General features: G+C 44.7%; 1 protein-coding gene and 1 long non-coding RNA gene across 14 annotated transcripts in view; one reads left to right on the plus strand and one right to left on the minus strand.

The window, feature by feature from the left end:
* The window catches only part of limk1a (LIM domain kinase 1a), a 37,136-nt gene that overhangs the window by 8,180 nt on the left and 7,405 nt on the right, over positions 1 to 21,551 (minus strand). For 5 of the 13 annotated variants that reach the window (XR_015508798.1, XR_015508797.1, XR_015508796.1 and 2 more), the window contains exons 1-6: positions 9,494 to 9,706; positions 5,284 to 5,393; positions 2,167 to 2,364; positions 1,218 to 1,323; positions 347 to 525; positions 74 to 260 (exon numbers count right to left, since the gene is read on the minus strand). Coding sequence is in view for 6 of the 13 variants with exons in the window: in XM_087283301.1 (XP_087139427.1) it covers positions 74 to 260; positions 347 to 525; positions 1,218 to 1,323; positions 2,167 to 2,364; positions 5,284 to 5,393; positions 9,494 to 9,556 (843 nt within the window). In the remaining 7 variants the exon portion in view is untranslated. 13 annotated transcript variants of the gene reach the window in all.
* LOC147840480 (uncharacterized) lies at positions 14,084 to 18,049 on the plus strand. Its single transcript, XR_015509009.1, has 3 exons — positions 14,084 to 14,764; positions 14,883 to 14,931; positions 15,364 to 18,049. It is a non-coding gene; the product is annotated as an uncharacterized LOC147840480 (long non-coding RNA).

Genomic DNA, 21,551 nt, shown 5'->3' on the forward strand with positions numbered 1-21,551 from the left:
ATAAGAGTCAAACAGACACACTCATCCATGAAGACGTGTGTGTGTGTGTGTGCGTATGTGTGCTTGTGCTGACCTTGATGGCTTGTCCGAAGCAGCCTGTGCCCAGCACCTCTCCATGGATCAGGTCGGAGGCTCTGAATATGCGGTGTGTGCGGTTGGAGACCCCGCGCAGAGACTCAGAGCGGCCGATGTCCTTCCTCAGAGACAGAGGAGACGGAGCACTGCTGGAGCTTGGGGACTTGTCGATGCTGTAGCTGCGCCTGCACACACACACACACACACACACACTGATCAGCTGACCCACAGAGCTCCAGAATAACACTCAGAGATGCAGAATGGCACTGACGTAATGATGCGAGAGCGCAGGTTGCTGATATCCTGGCTGGGTGGACGTGTGATGGGGCTCGGGCCTCCAGAAGGTGATGGACCCCCATCCACATGATCCACAGACGGGCCCTGATCATGGGGATCGTGCTCTATGGTCAACTGCAGCAGACGACTGGTTTCCTGGATCAGCAGATCGATCTGACACACACACACACACACACACACACACACACACACACACACACACACATGCACACACACACACACACACACACACACACATGCACACAGCAATGACAGATTAGGGAACATGGGCGCTTCCTCCCAGCATCAGGCAGATCTGAAGCAACTTTATTTTGTATTTATCTGGACAGAGAGGTCCACCATTGACACTCACACACATGTCAAACATTATTGGGAAACATATTTACAGACTTTAAGATCTACAATGGTCTGGAACTGTCTTAATTTCTCCCAGACTTGTGTCGTTGTGTGGAGTGACCGAACCATAACCCTGCTGAACATCACGAGAGCCTGATGGAGCTCCAGAGGAACTGAGGTGGAGAAGAGCAGACACTGCTCAATGCTCAAACACTGGAGGCTGTAAGCGGAGCTTCAACACAGTACTGAGCAAAGGCTGTCAATACTCCTGCACAAGCAATATTTTCAGTCTTAATTTTTAACAGATGCACAAAGACTTTAAACAGTTTTCCCAAGATGTCTTCTTGTGATTTTGTTTGCAGGAGTTTGAGGAGATAATGAACTAAATCTTGGAGTAAGACTGTAACGTAACATAGACAAGTAAACAGTGAAGAGCAGTGAATGTTTTCCTGATGCACTCTATACTGTACTAATGGAGAAGGTGTGTGTAGGTAAGCAGGGTTGTTCACCTCGTCCAGAGGAACATTCTGGATTGGCGTTCCATTGATCTCCAGGATGCGATCGCCAACATGAATAGAGTTCTTGACATCCGGACTGATGCAGTCTGGGTACACCCTGAACACACACACACACACACACACACACACACACACACACACACATACAAACCTTAGAAACTAGCAGCATCAACTCTAAAATGTGACGTGTTAGCAACACCAGCACAATGCAGCAGCATAATTAATTAACTTAGTAACTTTAGGATCTCCTGACTTAGGGCTTGTGATAGTTCCCAGAATAAAAAAGTCCACTAAAGGTGGTCAAGCCTTCACATATATGGCTCCTAAACTCTGAATATTCCTGATAATGCATGGGGTCTGATAATGTCTGGGGTCTGATAATGTCTGGGGTCTGATAATGCCCTGATAATGTATGTGGTCAGATAATACTCTGGTAATGTCTGGGGTCTGATAATGTCCTGATAATGTATAGGGTCTGATAATGTCCTGATAATGTCTGGGGTTTAATAATGTCCTGATAATGTCTGGGGTCTGATAATGTCCTGATAATGTATAGGGTCTGATAATGTCCTGATAATGTCTGGGGTTTAATAATGTCCTGATAATGTCTGGTGTCTGATAATGCCCTGATAATGTATATGGTCTGATAATGTCCTGCTATTGTATGGGGTCTGATAATGTCCTGATAATGTCTGGTGTTTAATAATGTCCTGATAATGTATGTGGTCTGATAATGTATGTGGTCTGATAATGTCCTGATAACGTCTGATTTCAGGTGAGCTTTTAGATCATCAAGGCATTTATGTAAACAGTTTGTGTTTCTCAGTGATGAAGCTACATCAGCTGAAGATGACACATGATGAAGTGCTGAGTCTTCACTTCTGTCAGTAGTCTACTCTTCAGATGTGTCCTGGAGTGTGTTTGCGGGACACACACTCACTGTGAGACTCTGACGGTGCGTTTGTGTTCAGGGCTGTATCCGTTGGGACTGGAGGCCTGATCGATGGACACGGAGAATCCTCTCTTGCCGTCGGTGGATGCAGGAATGGAGACGAGTGTGACGGTGTGAGGAATCCTGGAGCAGGGCGAGTCGGGCAGGCTGACCGGAGTCACGATGCTGCGGTAATAACAGTGGCCACTGGAGGGAGACACACACATGTTGGTATTAAGTGATTTATGAGGACTCTCCATCAGTGTAATGTATTTTATACTGTAAAAACACTTATTATAAGCTCCTTCCTCAACCCTACCCCTAAGCCCACCCTCACACACACACATGTGGATGATTATCAATGCCAAACGCCTGATTGAGTGTGATTTTAAACAGTTTTTAATTATCAGAACACAAGGCACGTCCTCATGAACAGTACCACTTGGTCAAACGCATGTCATTATACACATTTACCACAGACCAACAATCAGTATACAGCATTAGCACAGCTCTTCATACATCAGATAATAAATGAAGCCTATAAACACATCACACATGTACGAGCGGGCAGGAAACACGCTGGTAAACACCACCACACTGCCGCTGTTCTGTTAGTTCATACGCTTTAGTAAATGTTTGCCTGCATCATTGGATGTTTCCAGTGTATAGTATTGGGATGTGTTGGGAGTTTATACTGTGGCTGTGCATCACTGTGGTCAGCTCTTGATCTTTCAGCTGCTGTATAAACACACTTGACCTTGACAACAGCATTCACAGGACTCTTACAGACTCATTCATAAGCCGTTGTGACTCACATACATCAAGCTGACCGCTGACATGAACATGACTGATGACGGCTGAACTTAACTACAAATAATGACATGATCAAAACTGCATTCTGCTTGGTGAACACACCACTGAAACACTGTGTGTTATTGAGCACATGAACAATCCTTTAGGTGATGAAGAGGCACATCTCAGTCTCCCGCAGAGCAGCATCACACCCACACAACACTACACATTAATGAGCCGTCCATCTCTGGATTAGATTCTGTTTCTTGTGTAAAGAGCATCGACTGGCTGGTCGGTCTGGAGGATAGTGAGCATGTGCAGCTGTTTCTGCAATAGATATTGTGATATGCACATCCTCGATGTGTTAACTCTGACTGATGGAGATGATTCTGAATCAAGAGCTCAGATGAACACCGCAGACTGAAGAGTGAACAGTGCTGTGTGTTTTCAGGGGGCTCTAACAGTACTCGGCTACAGAAACTCAATAATCAGAAGTGAAACAACACTGCAGTCTTGACTGTGTTAATAATTCAGTTTATTGATCTTTTTTTGGGCGGTTCATTCCGCTGTGTTGACCCCAGATTAATAAAGGGACTAAGCTGAAAATGAATGAATGAATGAATGAAATGATCTTTTTTTATTGAGTTACTAATTGTAGTAAAGTTTCTTGTGGCTTAACTCAAAGCTCAAACCATCGCTGTATTGTGGGTCAACTCTGCAGTGACTCCACTGTGCCTCCTTGTCAGATACAGAGCATCAGGAGAGGGTTGATCGCGCTTCCCTTTTCCACATGTGTTTATGTTACAGCCTTATTCCAAAATGGAGTAAATTCTTTCATTTCCTCAACATTCTACACACAATCCTCCATAATGACAATGTGAACACAGAGTTTGTGAAATTGTTGCAAACTTATTACAAAATATAAAGAGCGGATAAATCAGATTTACATCAGTATTGACAGCGTTTGGTGTGAAGCAAGGTTAATTCTGCTTCCTCTGATCATTCTGGAGATGTCTCAGCAGCTTCATTGGAGTTCAGCTGTGCTTAATTCAGCTGATGGACATGATCTGAAAAGGCTACACCTGTCTATATAAGGGCCCAGGGTTGACAGTGCATGACAAAGCACAAACCAAGCATGAAGACAAAGGAACTGTCTGTAGACCTCCTGGACAGGATTGTCTGGAGGCAGGAAGCTGGGGAAGGTGACAGAAACATTTCTGCTGCTCTGAAAGCTCCAGTGAGCACAGCGGTATCCATCATCCTAAGTGGAAGATGTTTAACCAGCAGGACTCTTCCTAGAGCTGGCCGGCCATCTAAGCTGAGTGATCGGGGCAGAAGAGCCTCAGTCAGGTGATCAATAACCCGATTGTCACTCTGTCTGAGCTCCAGCGTTCTTCTGTGGAGAGAGGAGAACCTTACAGAAGGACAACCATCTGTGCAGCAATCCACCAATCAGGCATCTGTATGGTAGAGCGGCCAGACGGAAGACACTCCCCGCCTGGAGTTTACCATCTGAAGGACTCTCAGAGCATCAGAAACTAAACTCTCTGCTCTGATGAGACTCAAACTGAACTGTTTGGAGTGAACGGCAGGCGTTACGTGTGGAGAACAGCAGGCGGCGCTCATCAGCAGGCTAACAGCATCCCTACAGTGAAGCATGGTGGTGTCGGCATCATGCTGTGGGGATGTGTTTCAGCAGCAGGAACTGGAAGACTAGTCAGGATAGAGGGAAAGATGAATGCAGCGATGTACAGAGACATCCTGAATGAAGACCTGCACAAGAGTGCTCTCCACCTCAGACTGGGGCGACGCTTCATCTTCCAGCAGGACAATGACCCAAAGCACACCGCCAACATATCAATGCAGCGGCACAACAACAACTCGGGGAATGTCCTTGAGTGGCCCAACCAGAGCCCAGATCTAAATCCTATTGAACATCTCTGGAGAGATCTGAAAATGGCTGCACACCGTCACTTCCCATCCAACCTGAGAGAGCTGGAGAGGTCCTGCAAAGAGGAACGGGCAAACATCCCCAAAGACAGACGTGCAGAGCCTGTGCATCATATTCAGAAAGACTTGAGGCTGTAATCACTGACAAAGTAGCATCAACAGAGTATTGAGTAAACGCTGAGAACACTGATGTACATGCTGAGGAAATAAATTAATTTACTCCATTTTGGAATAAGACTGTAACATACAGAAATGTGGAAAAAGTCAAGCGCTATCAATAGTTTCGGCATGCACTGTATAACACTGACTCATCATGCATGTCCTGTGATGTGATGATTGCAGATGTGCATGTTGTGATATGAAAGGGTATCTTGTATGTCTCACCAGTACAGTTTGGATCTCTCCACCAGAGCGTACGTGTCTCCGTCACCGATGAACGCTCCACAGCTCAGACAGCTGAAGCACTCTGGGTGATACTTCTGCTCTCCAGCGACCTGCAAACACACAAACACTGAGATCAGCTAACATCAGACGCACAGAGATCAGTCTAGATCAGTGCGTCCTCGTGTTTTTTAGCTTGTGAGATACTAAACCAAACAAGTGTGCAGTTTTTAAAGGCGACCTATTACGTGACCCTTTACACAAGCTGTCTCTGCTGTGTCTAGAGTGTGTGTGTGTGTTTGAGCTGAGAACAGCACACTGATAATCTTCTCCAGCTCTCTGAAACTGACCCTTTCAGACTAACTGAAGCAGAATATTGTTATTTTTCCTGTTGACATATGATTATTTCTGCTTCCCTCATTGTCAGATTATCCTGCTTGTTTTGAGGAGAAACTCTCTTCATTTTGACTCATTATCTCTGAACACAGCACTATATGTGTTTCTTGTCTACAAAATGTTTCTTCATTTAAGAGTTTTTAGTTATTTGGACTAAAACCCAGACAGAAACTCTGAGTAAGAACAGCATTTGCTTATTTTCATCTAAATGTGATGATATGATCTTCGACGTACAGTTTAGCTCATGTGTGAAAGACCCTTTTAGAAGAGGGAAAATGATGATCGTGTGGTGAGGTCACAGCTTCCTCATCTCAGTGTCTGCCTGACAAAAACTCAACCAAGCCGGAACAGAGAGCTGACAGACCACCAACACACACCCCGACCGCATCTCGAAATAATACACACTCCCCCACATGACAAAACTCTGAATCTACTGCAACCGTTTCCAGTGGAGGCAGGACAACACAGCCACACACACACACACACACACACACACACACACACACACACACACGTCATACTTCACCTGCTTTTCTTTCTGTAGATGTATTTTAATGTAAACTCCCTCATTTACATATGACACTATCAGTGAACTCTACATGTTTGCAGATGTCATGATAAACACAGCAGAATGTTTTTAGGGAAATAACATTACACATATTACTATTGGGAAATCAGCAGAGCTCTCGTTTGAGAAACAGGTCTGGAAAGTTTCTAAAAGTCTCCAGGGTGGATGAGATCAGACGTGAGATGTCTTGGGGGAGTCTCAAGGAGACAGAGGTTTCACTTTCACACAGAAAACAATGATGAAGATTACAGTCACAGCGAACACCGGAGCTGGATACAGAATCTGGATCAGTCAAATGTCTACAATAAACATCCTTAAACTATTAGAGATGAACAACCAAAAGCAAGCAGTCGATGCAAGTTTGCGCATGTAAATGTGTGTTTGGAAACAACTGGTCTGATGAATGATTTCAACATAGACATTTAAACAAGTGAAAGAGTGGAATTCACCAGCTTCTAGTCACACTCGCGTCCTTCTGCCAGCTGTCCATCAGCTCAACAGCACAGTTTCATTAATGAATGTGAGTCTGAGAGCCGGGGTCTGTGCATACACCAGCATTCACACTCACTGACACAAAAATAATGTGTTCCAGACAGCTTCAAATCAGATGATATTGCATTCAGACTCTACCTCTGATAATAGTACCTCTAACAGTCCATACCGTTTTAACACTGAAATAACACTAGAACAACACTGAAATAACACTTAAATAACACTGAAATAACACTAGAACAACACTGAAATAACACTGCAATAACACTGAAATAACACTAGAATAACACTGAAAACAGAACCCTAGAATAACACTGAAATAACACTAGAATAACACTGAAATAACACTAGAATAACACTGAAATAACACTAGAATAACACTGAAATAACGCTAGAATAACACTGGAATTACACTGGTATAACACTGGATTAACACTGAAATAACACTGGAATAACACTGGAATAACATTGGTATAACACTGGAATAACACTGGTATAACACTGGTATAACACTGGAATTACACTGGTATAACACTGGAATAACGTTGGTATAACACTGGAATAACACTGGTATAACACTGGTATAACACTGGAATTACACTGGTATAACACTGGTATAACACTGGAATTACACTGGTATAACACTGATATAACACTGGAATTACACTGGAATTACACTGCTATAACACTGATATAACACTGGAATTACACTGGTATAACACTGGAATAACGTTGGTATAACACTGGAATAACACTGGAATAACACTGGTATAACACTGGTATAACACTGGAATTACAATGGTATAACACTGATATAACACTGGAATTACACTGGAATTACACTGGTATAACACTGATATAACACTGGAATTACACTGGAATAACGTTGGTATAACACTGGAATAACACTGGAATTACACTGGTATAACACTGGTGTAACACTGGAATTACACTGGTATAACACTGATATAACACTGGAATTACACTGGAATAACGTTGGTATAACACTGGAATAACACTGGAATTACACTGGTATAACACTGGTGTAACACTGGAATTACACTGGTATAACACTGATATAACACTGGAATTACACTGGAATAACGTTGGTATAACACTGGAATAACACTGGAATTACACTGGTATAACACTGGAATAACACTGGAATTACACTGGAATAACGTTGGTATAACACTGGAATAACACTGGAATTACACTGGTATAACACTGGAATAACACTGGAATTACACTGGTATAACACTGATATAACACTGGAATTACACTGGAATAACGTTGGTATAACACTGGAATAACACTGGAATTACACTGGTATAACACTGATATAACACTGGAATTACACTGGAATAACGTTGGTATAACACTGGAATAACACTGGAATTACACTGGTATAACACTGGTATAACACTGGAATTACACTGGTGTAACACTGGAATTACACTGGTATAACACTGGAATTACACTGGTATAACACTGGAATTACACTGGTGTAACACTGGAATAACACTGAGCTTGATCATCTGGAGCGCAGTCAGAGTCATGAGTGAATGTCCGCTCTGTCCTGCAGGCATATATATGTGTCCAGTGTGTTTAATGAACTGCACACAGCTGTGAACACTGCACTTGACCTCAGGCAGATCAAACTGTTAAACAGACCGGAGCTCATTAAAGGGTCAGTTCACCCAAAAGCTTGATTCATCTTCAGACACAAATGAAGATGTTTTAGAGTAAATCTGAGAGCTGCTGAGATGCTCCAGTGTCTCGGGACTCTTGCTGTCTATGGAGGATGAGGGAGTTTTCAGATTTACTGTAAAATATCTTCATCTGTGTGTGAAGATGAAGAGCATTAGTGTTCCTGTAGATAGACCTGTACAGCGCCGCCGGCTCTTACAGCATCTATTTAACTCTTCTGTTAACCCGCTTTACAGACAAAACTGATTTGAGAGATTTTTCTAGAAGAAAGTATGAGGATGAGCACTGTCCCACATTTCCATGTCAGCGCATGTGTGTGTGTGTGTGTGTCTGCGCTGTTAGTGCAGCATCAGCAGCTGTAGACAGGGATACGCTCAGACATCAGTGACACACAAACTCTCCACATGACCCACTTAACCAGTCGAGGATGCCCCATGCCACACCACGCCAGAAGATGCAGAATAATCTCACAGAGAACAGGCGATGCTAATGACAGCGACCACACCGCAGAAAACACTGAGTCCAAATATCTGAAATGACTTCAATCAAGAAGTGTTTTCTACCCAGTGTAAATATTGTCCTGTTTTTAAATATAACAAGTCAAAATGAGGCGAGTTTCACCCTAAAACAAGCTCAATAATCTGCCAAAGATCACATCATTACAGAGCAAAATCAGGTGGGCAGATTATTCAGCTTAGTTTACCTCACTTCATTTGACTCATTGTTTCTGACACAGTACGTTTAGCTTGTCTGGAAAGTTCTGACTGATTTAGGAGTGTTTAGATCCAGTGGTCCAGTTAGATCAAGTCAAACACACAGCAGAATAATCGGGTCATGCCGTCTGTATTCACGCTTCAGAAATCCCTGAACTTCAGTCAGAATGGCAGAGCTGCGTCTAAACGCATGCGTTAACATGACTACGACATGCTAATATCCTCCACATGCGTGTCCAGCTGAGCAGCGGAGGTGAAGATGGAGGAACTGTGCTCCATCTTTCAGACATGTGCTGCCGGCAGAAGAGATGACACTGCAGCATTCTCAGCTTACCTTCCTCTCCCTCCTCCAGAGTTTGAGACAGCAGAAGCCCCAGTGAAACACATCCCCGATCATGACCACCAGCTACAGCGTGCGGATCATTCTAGCGAACGCAGAATAACAACACCACACCGCCGTGTCGACACTCGACCCACACACACACACACACCCAGCACTGAGCTCATCCCAGAAACCCTGTGTCACGCCCTCCGTCTCTCTCCGAGTGGGTGACTTCATCACTTCCTGCAGAGCACATGTGTTTCTGTACGCACACACACACACACACACACACACCTCCCCCACTCAGCCCAGCCCTCCGCTGACACACACACACACACACACACCGTCTCTCAGAGGATCTTCCGCTCTGCAACCGCAGCCAAAGGAAAGCAGAATCTGGCGTTATCAGCAGGGTGTTTACAAATCAACACAGCAGATGTCTCGGGGAGACGCTAAACTCTGCACCCAGAGTCAGATGCGGTCCGGAAGCTGTCATCAGAAACTCTTCAGCCAGTCAGTGTGTGGACTGGAGGACAGGAGGAAAGAGCTTCATGACAGAGAGAGACAGCCCTGAACACATGCTCCTGCTGCCTCTCTGTGGGCACAGGGGGGTTCAGGGGGTTAGGTTCTGTGGAAGACGAGACTGAGGCGAACTCAGTGTGTTCATGGCAAATACGTCACGCATTCCACATCATTGTCTGCTGGAACTGTACTCCCGCATTTGCATTGGCTTTGTTTCTCATTTACTCATGCAAATACTTCCATTCTCATTCAGCGTGAACCCAGCTTTAGGGCCAGTGTGGGCATAGTAAGGGCATCCAGGGGTGGAATGAAGGCTGCTCATGCAGAGGCCAATATTCTGCCAATGAGGAAACTCTCTCCCACTGCGGTCCTTAAACTAGCCCTAACTGGATGGATAGAGGACCAGCGCAGACCTGTTATCAGGGAGTGTAGTTCTGACAAGCCGACGGACCCACATTCAACAGAATACCTCAATAACACTGAACCACAGAACTTCCCATCACTGGATATGTGATAAGAGGATAGCATGGGAGGAAAACACGCCACTATTGAGTGAACTCAGCCAGTGCAGAGAAACAAGCATCAGGAGAGTCATCAGGAGTTAGGAGTAAATACAGCCAGAGCACACCTGTATCACTGAGCTCACAGACAGACACAGATGATGATAGGAGAGTGAACACTTCAGTGTGTCTCAACAGCAGGACGAAGGATAATAATAATAATAATAATAATAATAATAATAATAATAATAATAATAATAATATACAAATAGAAAATATAATAATAATAATAGTAATAATAATAAATAAGAAGAAGCAGAAGAAGAAGAATATAATAATAAAAGCAATAATAAATATAATAATAATAATAACAACAACAATAATAGTAATAGCAAAATAAAAATATGAATAATAATAACAATAATAATTAAGATAAATAAAAAGATAAAATAATAATAATAATAATAATAACAATAATAATAATAATGATAATATTAATAATAATAATAAATAATAAATAATAAAAATATACAAATAGAAAATATAGTAATAGTAATAATATTAATAATAGTAATAATATACAAATAGAAAATATAATAATAATAATAATAATATACAAATAGAAAATATAATAATAATAATAATAGTAATAATAATAAATAAGAATAATAATAATAAGAAGAATATAATAATAAAAGCAATAATAAATATAATAATAATAATAATAACAACAACAATAATAATAATAGCAAAATAAAAATATTAATAATAATAACAATAATAATTAAGATAAATAAAAAGATAAAATAATAATAATGCAAATAATAATAATAATAATAATAATAATAATAATAATAATAATAATAATAATAATAATAATAATAATAATAAACTAGGGACACACCCCTACTCTTTTTCACTATATGCTCTGCTTTAGATTTTTCTGTGTTTGTGGAAAGCCCAATATATGAGCAGGCAGAGCGGGCTTCTCGCGATGACCACCGGTGCAATACTGTCAAAGTAGTAGGTTTGATTATTGCGGTCGCCGGATTTTCAATGATTTACAGTGTTTTCATACAGGAACATACGTTAAATAAGTTACTGGTGAGTTACTGATGTGCATTAATGTTATATATAATATCTTAAAAAAAGCGGGAATCTCATGCGACAGTACAAAACACAAACAGTACTGCTGCTTCAGGATATTTCAGACTGGATAATGAAGTGGAGCAAAGCCACACCACACACAACTCCATCTTCCATTGCTAAATGAGTTTGATAAGAAGTGCGCAACATTTTCACGCTAGACAGCATGTGTTATGCAGGAATGCAACCGATATGCTGCAACCGCCCCTTTAAACACGAGATCAGTGTAGCGAATGTTGACGCTCTCGCCGCCGGAGCTGAAGGCAGTCAGTGTTGTCGCCAGGGTGGGCAGAGTGACCGTGGACACTCTCACAGCTTTCGTTGTAAACCCACGGCGAGTCTTCCTGCACTCTCTCCAAAAACACTTGGTGGATCTCGGCTGGTGGATCAACATTCACCACATGATCCCTCTCACCCGCGCCATTATCGGAAGAGCGATACAGCACGATTTTAGAAAAAAAAAAATCAAAACCAGTCCTGCTACAACCATCATATGCAGTCGCACAAACGCTCGTTGGGAGGGCGGGGCGCCCCCTAATGTAATGACAGGGGAAACACTGTAATGGAGCATCAGGACACATCACTATACTGGGGCATTAGGACCCACAGACCCCAAGGTGAGCCCCCTGCTGGCCTCACTTATCCTGCTTCCGGCAGCAGCCTGGTTTACCCGGTGGTCTCTTATCCAGGTAGTAACCAGACTCTGCTTCAGTGTGTGCCCTAGTGAGGGATCTCCCCTGATGTGGGATGCGTCTCAGTGTCGTGACTGAGGCTGATTCATTACTCAAGGTTAGTAACAGCTCTTCTGAGAGGCATGTGAGGGGGTCTGTGAGAGATGGCATGCTCTTAACGCAGATGAAACCTCATAAGTGAATGATCTAAAGGCTCCTCATGGGATGAAACTCCATTACAGGTCGCTCAGCTACACCACACAACACCACACGAGAGACTCACTCAGCTAATGAAGCTCACAGCAGGTTCCTCTCTGTCTGATGCTACGAACATCTCAGTAGTCTACAACACACAAGCATTGGCTACACTTCAGTACTTAAAGGCACAGATCATCCATAAAATACGGCTGTTTTACTCACACTGCTCACTGTACACACTTGCTTGAGTGACTTTTATCTGTTGAACACAACGATGATCATCTGAGGAATGTTCAGCCGCTGATGTCCGCAGTTATTTGTTTCCTATATGGATGTCAGCGGCTGGCGGTTTCCAATATTCCCCATACTATGGTCTCTTGTGTTCAACAGAAGGAAGAAATGCATTGTGTCTGGAATAAGTGCAGGGTGAGGAAATGTCCATTATGATTATATATTTATAACCAGACACTCAAAATGACTTGGAGGAGCTGAGCTGAGCTGGTTGCAGTGGATTCTGTCACCTTTAAAAAGAGATGGCAGATCCAAACTGATATACGCATACTTCAGGAAGACATTGCACAACTCTGGATCAGCCGAAGAGACACTGGGATCATAATCCTGCAGGAGCTGGACCATGTAAAACCCTCTCCTGAATCCTGCTCTATATTCATTTAATGCAATTCAGACACAAAACATTTCCACTGGCGCAACACGTTTTCAAAGCTTCTGCTTCTGTGATATAAAGCAAGCTAACTGAACGTCTTTACTGTTTGAAGATGCCTTCATGACTTTAGACTAAGAGAAAGAGCAGAGTAGTGTGTGTGTGCCGGCTGTTCTGCTGAGCGGAGTCTTCATCAGCAGATGCTCCTCAGTCCAGCACTAATGAAGATGTGTGTCCATCAGTGGGATGAGGAAGAGCATCAGTAATCCACTTATCCCGCAGACGCAGGGCTTCATTACAGGACTGACTGCCTCAGGCTGTAAATCAGTCAGTGTGGAGAAGCAGCTCTGCAGACCACACGCTTCACCCTGAGCAGAGTCCAGCTGTGGATTCACTCAGAGGAACTGATCAACACGATGAAGCTGGGTTTGCTTGAATAATATACACTACACTACCTGACTAAAGTCTTTTATGAACACAGATAATATCTGCTCTTCTAGTTGCTGATCTGGTGTCAGAAGTGTGTCTATGAAAGGTAAAGGCCTCTAGATTTAGCTGATTTGAGCTCAATGAATCTGATCATGTCTTGATGTTGATTGATTTGATGAGGACAGTGCGCTCTGACTCTGCTCAGACTACAGTCTCATCACTAAACAGAAATAATGTGATGTTTCTGGGATGTTTAGTTCCCGGCTATGCCCAGCAAGTGTCTAGATCATAGATGTCCAATCTCAGTCCTGGAGGGCCGGTGTCCTGCAAAGTTTAGTTCCAACCCCAATCAGACACACCTGGGCTAGCTGATCAAGCTCTTACTAGACTTTCTAGAAACATCCTTACAGGTGTGTTGAGGCAAGTTGGAGCTAAACTCTCCAGGACACCGACCCTGGTTTTGTTTTTTTTTTTTGATTCTTCACCCAGTCTCGGTCCCACTGACAGCAAACACACAGACAGAATGCAGACGTGTGTGTGTGCTCATCATGCTGGTCGCTGCACCTGCACTTTAAGAGTCAAGTGTGTGATCTGAACTATAGACCCAGCAGAGAGAGACGGCTGACCTCAGACCAGGCCTTCACCTGCTCTCTTTAACCCTCTCCACACGTCTGTCATTATTCACATTATTATATGACATTATTCAACAGCACTCACAGATGAAGACGCATGCGTGACCTGTGCAAACCAAACACTGCATCCCATACTCGAGAACTTAAGTGCGCACTCACTGAGTGTTCCTAGTGTGCTCTTCGTTAACTAGTAGCGTTCTAGTGTTATTCTGCAAGTGCACTCATTCATTTTCTTTTCAGCTTAGTCCCTTTATTAATCAGGGGTCACCACAGCGGGACGAACCGCCAACTTATCCAGCATATGTTTCACGCAGTGGATGCCCTTCCAGCTGCAACCCATCAATGGAAAACATCCATACACCGGCCCAATTCACCTGTGCCGCATGTGTTTGGACTGTGGGGGAACCTGGAAGAAACCCACGCCAACACGGGGAGAACATGCAAACTCCACACAGAAACACCATTTATTTTCACTAGTGATAGTTCCTGTGTGTGTGTGTGTGTGTGTGTGTGCGTGTGTGTGTGTGAGGCAGAATGAATGACTCCAGCAGCTCATGAATGATTGAAACGCTTCAGTCCAATAATCAGATCCTGCAGAATCAGCAGCGCTGCATTCACACAACACACTTTCCCTTCATTAAGAGTGTGTGTGTGTGTGTGTGTGTGTGTGTGTGTATGTGTGTGTGTGTGAGTGAATTATAGATCCAGCTCTTTCATGGACACACGGGCGAGCTGCGGATGTGAGGATGTGTGAATGAAGCAGTGTAACTGGAGATCACACACACACACACACACACACACACACACACACACTCACCATGATGAGGCCGGTGCTGATTGGCTCAGAGCAGCCGTGGCACAGCTCCCCGAATTTAGCCCAGTAGTCCTTCTTACAGAAGAGCCGTCCGTCCTTCTCATAGTACCAGTGCGAGAGAGACGATCCACACTCACAGCACCTGCAGGACACACACACACACACACAGATGATGAGCTGAACCCAACAGAACACACTCACCCACCACTCCTCCAGCTCTGCTCGTCTCGTTTTAGTGAGTTTGGAAAATCCCCGAGAGAGTGAAGCATTTACCACGGTTAGAAGATCCGTTTCTACACAGGTGAACAGTTCTGAGGAATGATGTGTGGAGCGAGTCAACACTGCAGTGTGTTCATAATTTGCACGATCTCTTCTAAGATTTGACCATTAATTGCCATGAAATAATGTCTGATTTCTTGAGTGGTTGAGCGACACTACTCGGCTGATTGGATGAGCTGATGGCCTTTCTGATAGCATTGATCTGATCAGTAAAGAAATGAGTGAACTCCTACATTTGCTTTCAGAGTGTGGCTCACTGGGAATATTACTGGATTGTGAGTCTCTACAGTGCACAGTATACAGTAACCAGGTGCAGATTTCCCCCAACACATCTCTGATCATAACAGTGTTCATAACTCATCTCTAATAGCTGATGTGTTTCCTCTTCTGCATGATGACAGCACATCATATTAGACTAGTTCTTCAAGACACTAGTGTTCATCTTAAAGTGACATGTAAAGGCTTCACTAGGGTAATTAGGGTAAAGTTAGGGTAATTAGGCAAGTCATTGTATAACAGTGGTGTGTTCTGGAGACAATCCAACACTAATATTGCTGAAAATGGCTTTAAAACTAATAAAAACAGCTTTTATTCTGGCCCAAATAAAACGAATAAGACTTTCTCTAGAAGATCAAATATTAGAGGAAACACTGAGAGGAACTCCTGCATCTGTTGATGATTCTGCCCTCAGCTGTATATGAAGAGTGCTGGCTTTGATGATGACTGGACTCTGAGCAGGTAACACCCACCAACACACTGTCATCATCCATGTGTGTGTGTGTGTTGATCAGAGGACAGTCCAGCTCACTGTTGACCATCTGCCTCTCTGTGACCTCTGACCCTTCACTTGGCCCCTGACCCCCATCCTGTCTCCTGTAATACACATGACGATGCCTCATTCTGACACGCACTGCTCAGAGAGATGTTAATGCACTGATGACCAGTATAAAGACCAGTTCTGCACACACACACACACACACACACACCAGGAGCTCTGTGTTCCCTGACGCAGTGTTTTGCATGTCTCTGTGTCTGTGTTGATGATAACAGCGGCTCTCGTCTGAGCAGGTGAACTGCACTGACAATGCAAATACAGCAGATTACACAGAGGAAGAGCTGCGCAGCACTGCGGAGACTCTACTGACTGCCGATGGGAACTCACAGTCTCCAGTGCTGTGCATTATTGTACATTATATTAATGTCCGCTAGATTTGATCTCTTCGACTACATCTTAATCTTGTCTTGTTCTCATGAATGATGCTGCATGCTGATATCCAAGACCATCTTCACTAGTCTAAGATAAGATCAGGTCTAAACCTCTCCTGAGATCAGTCGGGCTGTTGTTCAGTTGTTTTGGGTTGACTCTGATGGAAGGTTTTGTTCCTCTTCAAATGTGGACCGCTGTACAGAAACACCTGAGCGCAGCAGTGCCAGTGTCACATGACCATTACAGCTGTGACGCGGTGCAAACCAGCATCAGTCACTCAGCATCTCCTTCAGTAATGTCAGACAGGTTTAATATGCATCCGGGTGATCATAAGCCTGAGCATGTGTTTGCAGTGCCGGGCTCGAGTCTGCTTTTCTGAATGTTCAAGTGTCGCGTCTGCTGCTGACAGAACAACAGTTTGTTGCTGGAGTCTTGTTGTGCTGAATGTTTTTAGGACTCAGTCTCACACGTCACTAACAGACAGCTCTTAACCTCTTAAAGCGTTAGGTGAAACACATGCAGAACTGCACTGAACAGCATGGAGGAAGAGAGAGCTCTGATGAGGTAAGACACACAGGCATGAGGGAAGCCCTGCGCTGAGCCCTGAGCCGGAGTTCTGGCATCACTAAAGCCAGCTGCTGTTGTGTGTTTGACCCAGTGTTCAGCTGCGGGTCGACTGATCAATACACAGCAGCAGACTGAGGTTCATCGGTGCAGACTCCATTAGCCTGATGAAAAGCATCCGGTGGGGGGCATTCTGGGTAATCGGGATCCCTGAGGAGGAAAGCGGAGCCGCAGTGGACGCTGTGAATGATTCTCTGGGTCTTCAGTGACCCCTGACCCCATCACTGTGTTCATTCAGCTCAACGTGACGAGCAGATTCACACCGATGTCCCTGATCAGAGTCAAAGTGCCTTTTCAGGAAGGTCTGTTCCCTCGGCAGCCATTTGACAATCCTATCTAAACCATATCTACACCCCCATCTAGATGACCAGGAGACTCTGACGTCTGGAACGTGTAATTAAATGGCATCTTTATAATCAGCAGCGCCGTCTGAAGTTCTAGAGCTCTACATTTACCCCTGTGTGCTGCGGGGTCGTTTGATCCACTCTGGGCTGATTCTGAGTCTTCATTTGGCCTCAGATTTCTCTGAGTTTCAGCAAATGGAGGACGTCTGCTGACAGATGTTCTTGTTTTGACAGAGATGAACACTCGGGTAACACCACAGATTTAGGCAGCTCGTCTTGTTATGCAGATCAGCCTACATTACAGCACACGTCCCTGAGGGTGTACTCACACTGTGCACAGTTGCCTTTACCCAGGCCAAAGCATGCTTGTTCCCCCTTCCGTCTCCCCCGACGGCCCGCACTCACATCACATCGCTTTATTGCTAAAAACACAAAGTAAATGACAAATATTGCTCATGTCTTAGGAACGGTGTAGCCGAAGATTTTGAGGGTTTTAAAGCCTTGACTTTTCCAAACCGCGGTATACCCTGAACTACAGGTCTGCAGGTGCGCCACGGGACCCGACCAGATTTCTGTGGCGCGGGAATAAATCTCGTAATAAATCACGGGAGCGGTCGGTAACAGGTTTAATTTGGGATGTGAGCGGGCTGTCTAGCAATATCACTCCCGACTCCCGAGCTAGCACGGGTATGTATGTGCGTAAATGAAATAGTGCAATGCTGTGTTTAGCTTGTTTGTAGCTGTGTGAGTGTGTGTATGTGTGCGCACGCGTGAATGAGAGGTCTGTGTGTGTGTGTGTGTGTGTGTGTGTGTGTGTAAGAGAGAGAGAGCTTTGCCTGTGTGTGTGCTTGGTGCTTATGTTTGTGTGTGTGTGTTAGTGCGCGCTCGCGAATGAGAGAGAGCTTTGCCTGTGTGTGTGTGTGCTTGGTGCTTATGTGTGTGTGTTAGTGCGCGCGCGCGGGAATGAGAGAGAGAGAGATTTGTCAGTGTGTGTGTGTGTGTGTGTGTGTGTGTGTGTGTGTGTGTGTGTGTGGTGATTTTCGGTTTCGGATCCCTTTAGCTGGATCGGGCGCGGCGGGTAGAAAACGGGGCGGGGCGGGTCGGGCAGCGGGACAACAAATGCTGAATGTAAGTGGGAGCGATCAGGTTCGGGCTAAGACCTGGCGGGTGCGGGCGGGAGCGGGATTCAAAATTTAGTCCTGCGCAGATCTCTACCTTGAACACGGTTATCGTCCCATGCCTAGTCCACTGTGCTGAGCGAGAGCGCTTCTCTTCCGTTAAACTGAACAGAGCATCATCTATGACGTAAGCGTGCTCAGGTCCGGTGGGTACAAATGCAGTGTGAGTGCAGGCCGAGGGGGACAATCGAGCTTCTGCACAGTTCAAGGCAGTGAGTGCGCCCTTAAGGGTACATTTTGAAGTCCTTCCCATTCACACTCTGTTTCAAGGGCCAAACGCAAAGGGAAGGGGTACAAAACAGAGTTAGGATTGGGCACAACTCTGCAGGACACCGGCCCTTCAAGACTGAGTTTGGACATCCATTACCGAACCTACCCCCCAAACCCAGCCAATGATGTTTCCAAAAGCAGACGGAAACTACAGACTGAATAAATGACAGTACACACACAATAACACACACGACGAGCTGCTGACCCGGCAACATCAAGAAGAGGACAGCAGGTGTGAGGAAGAGGCGCTGACTGGAGCTACTGCAGTGTTCAGGAGGAACCACAGAGGAGGAGGAGACTGCAGGACACACACACACACACACACACACACACACACACACACACACACTGAAGACCCGTGTGTTGATCTCTGCTTCACACTGAGCCTCTAGATAAGATGAGCTGCAGACCGGCTTATCAATCAGAACAGAACACACACAGCGGCTGTCTCGAGAAGTAAGGGGGCGCACACACACACACACACACACACACACACACGTACACACACTCTGCTGGAGTAAGCGGAAGTGAAACTCCACACCCCTATTAACTGATGATCAGATCTGCAGCAGAGCATTTCCCCAGTGCTGGTGTGTGTGTGTGTGTCTGTGTGGGTGTGTGTGTGTGTGTGTGTGTGTGTGTGTGTGTGTTTGTGTGTGTGTGTGTGTGTGTGTGTTAGACTCACGCTCTGCCCGTGGTGCGCCTGTAGCGCTGGCTCCTGCAGGAGATCATGTGTGTGTGTGTGTGTGTGTGTGTGTGTGTGTGTGTGTGTGTGTGTGTGTGTGTGTGTGTGTGTGTGTGTCAGACTCACGCTCTGCCCGTGGTGCGCCTGTAGCGCTGGTTCCTGCAGGAGATCATGTGTCCTCGCAGCGCTTGAACCCTCGGCTCAGCTTCAGGAGACTCGCTCATGTCTGAACACTGAAGTGTGTGTGTGTGTGTGTGTGTGTGAGCACTTCCTGACAGCCACTGTGACCCTAAGCCACCCTGACACACACTTCCACCTCACACGCACTGAAGTGCACACGCAAACACACATACACACACGCGCACACACACACTTCCTGCCACACACAGACACGCCCACAGTTGTGCAGTGACGTTGCTCTGCTGCACGTGCAGAATTAGGGCTCGTTCACACTAAATGTGTGTGTTCTCTGCAAACACACACTTGATGGACGTGTGTGACCGTTACGCTCGCGGCTCATGTGATGTACAGAGAGAGCGCCGCATGTCTCTGACGCGTGTGGAGTTCCACATCTTCAACATTTACAGCAGCGCCGCTCATCACTGTCAGTCCCACAGCAGTGACCAATCAGAAGAGCTCAGGGGCGGAGCAACCCCAGCAGGTGTCTGAGTGCAGGAGCCCAGTGTCTGCAGAGTAACGCTGACTGACTGATCCTGGACCAGAGATCTCAAAACTCTGACATCCAGAAGCTTTTCTAGACTGTTGTGTTCAGAAATAATCTCAATAAATCCAGAAGCATTTCTAGACTAAACATGCAGTCTTGGTCATTCATTCATTTTGTTTTGGGCTTGGTCCCTTCATCAGTCCGGGTCGCCACTAATTCAGGCCTGTGTTCAGATATAATCAAGAGTTTCTCCTTAAAACAGCAGAATAATCTGACAATGATGAAGAGAGATGATCGTGTGTCTAAAGCAAAACTGGATTATTTCAGCTCTCCTGTTTCTCAGATTGTTCTGCTGTTTATCAGAGAAACTCTCTTCATTAAACCTGAAAACAAGACCGTGTGTTTCACTTGTTTTCATCTGTGGACTAGAAACAGGACAAAGCCTCTGAGTAATAGGGCTGCATGATTATTGAAGATTCGACCCTACACACGATCTCAATCCAGCTGTTCTACAGTTCAGCCACTTACATTATCCAGTTCAGGAGAGAAGTGTGATGGCGGCCGCACAAGCCTTCTCAGTGTTTTACATACTGTACTCTGCCCAGCAACATGAACACCTCCAAATGCAGTTTAAAGAGTGCCATGCTGTATTCATAAGCTGTAATTCACCCAGACATGTCATTTGTCTTCATGTAATGATGTACTGGCGGCTGCAAAATCACGCATGTTTGTTTACCTCAGAGAGGACGTGCATGCGCCCGCCACCTCTACTGTAGTGGACAGAACCTGCACAGGCTGTGAATAACAGCTAATAAAGATGTAAATAACGCTCTGTGTGTTGCTGGGAACTCTGATTTGCATGTCTGTTTTTTGACGGCAGACATGACATGGGCGCATCACATTTCATTACGGCAAGCACTTGATATGCTTTTTCTTTTACATTTACATTTAGTCATCTAGCAGACGCTTTTATCCAAAGCGACTTACAAATGAGGACAAGGAAGCAATTTACACAACTATAGAGCAACAATGAAGAAGTTCTGTAGACAAGTTTCAGGTCTGTAAAGTCTAAGAAGGAAAGTATTAGTAATTTTTTTTTTTTTTTTTTTGAGTACAGTTAGTGGTATATCTAGAGAGGCAATTTTATTGTTGTGCATGAGAATAACTGTTCACTGGGTCAGTCTAACTACTCCAGCCTGTCTCATGCTGACTATAATGCAGGAGGGAGTCTGATAATGACAAAAGT

The sequence above is a fragment of the Danio rerio genome, chromosome 15, assembly GCF_052040795.2.
Source record: "Danio rerio strain M-AB ecotype USA chromosome 15, GRCz13ab, whole genome shotgun sequence".
Lineage (NCBI taxonomy): Eukaryota > Metazoa > Chordata > Actinopteri > Cypriniformes > Danionidae > Danio > Danio rerio.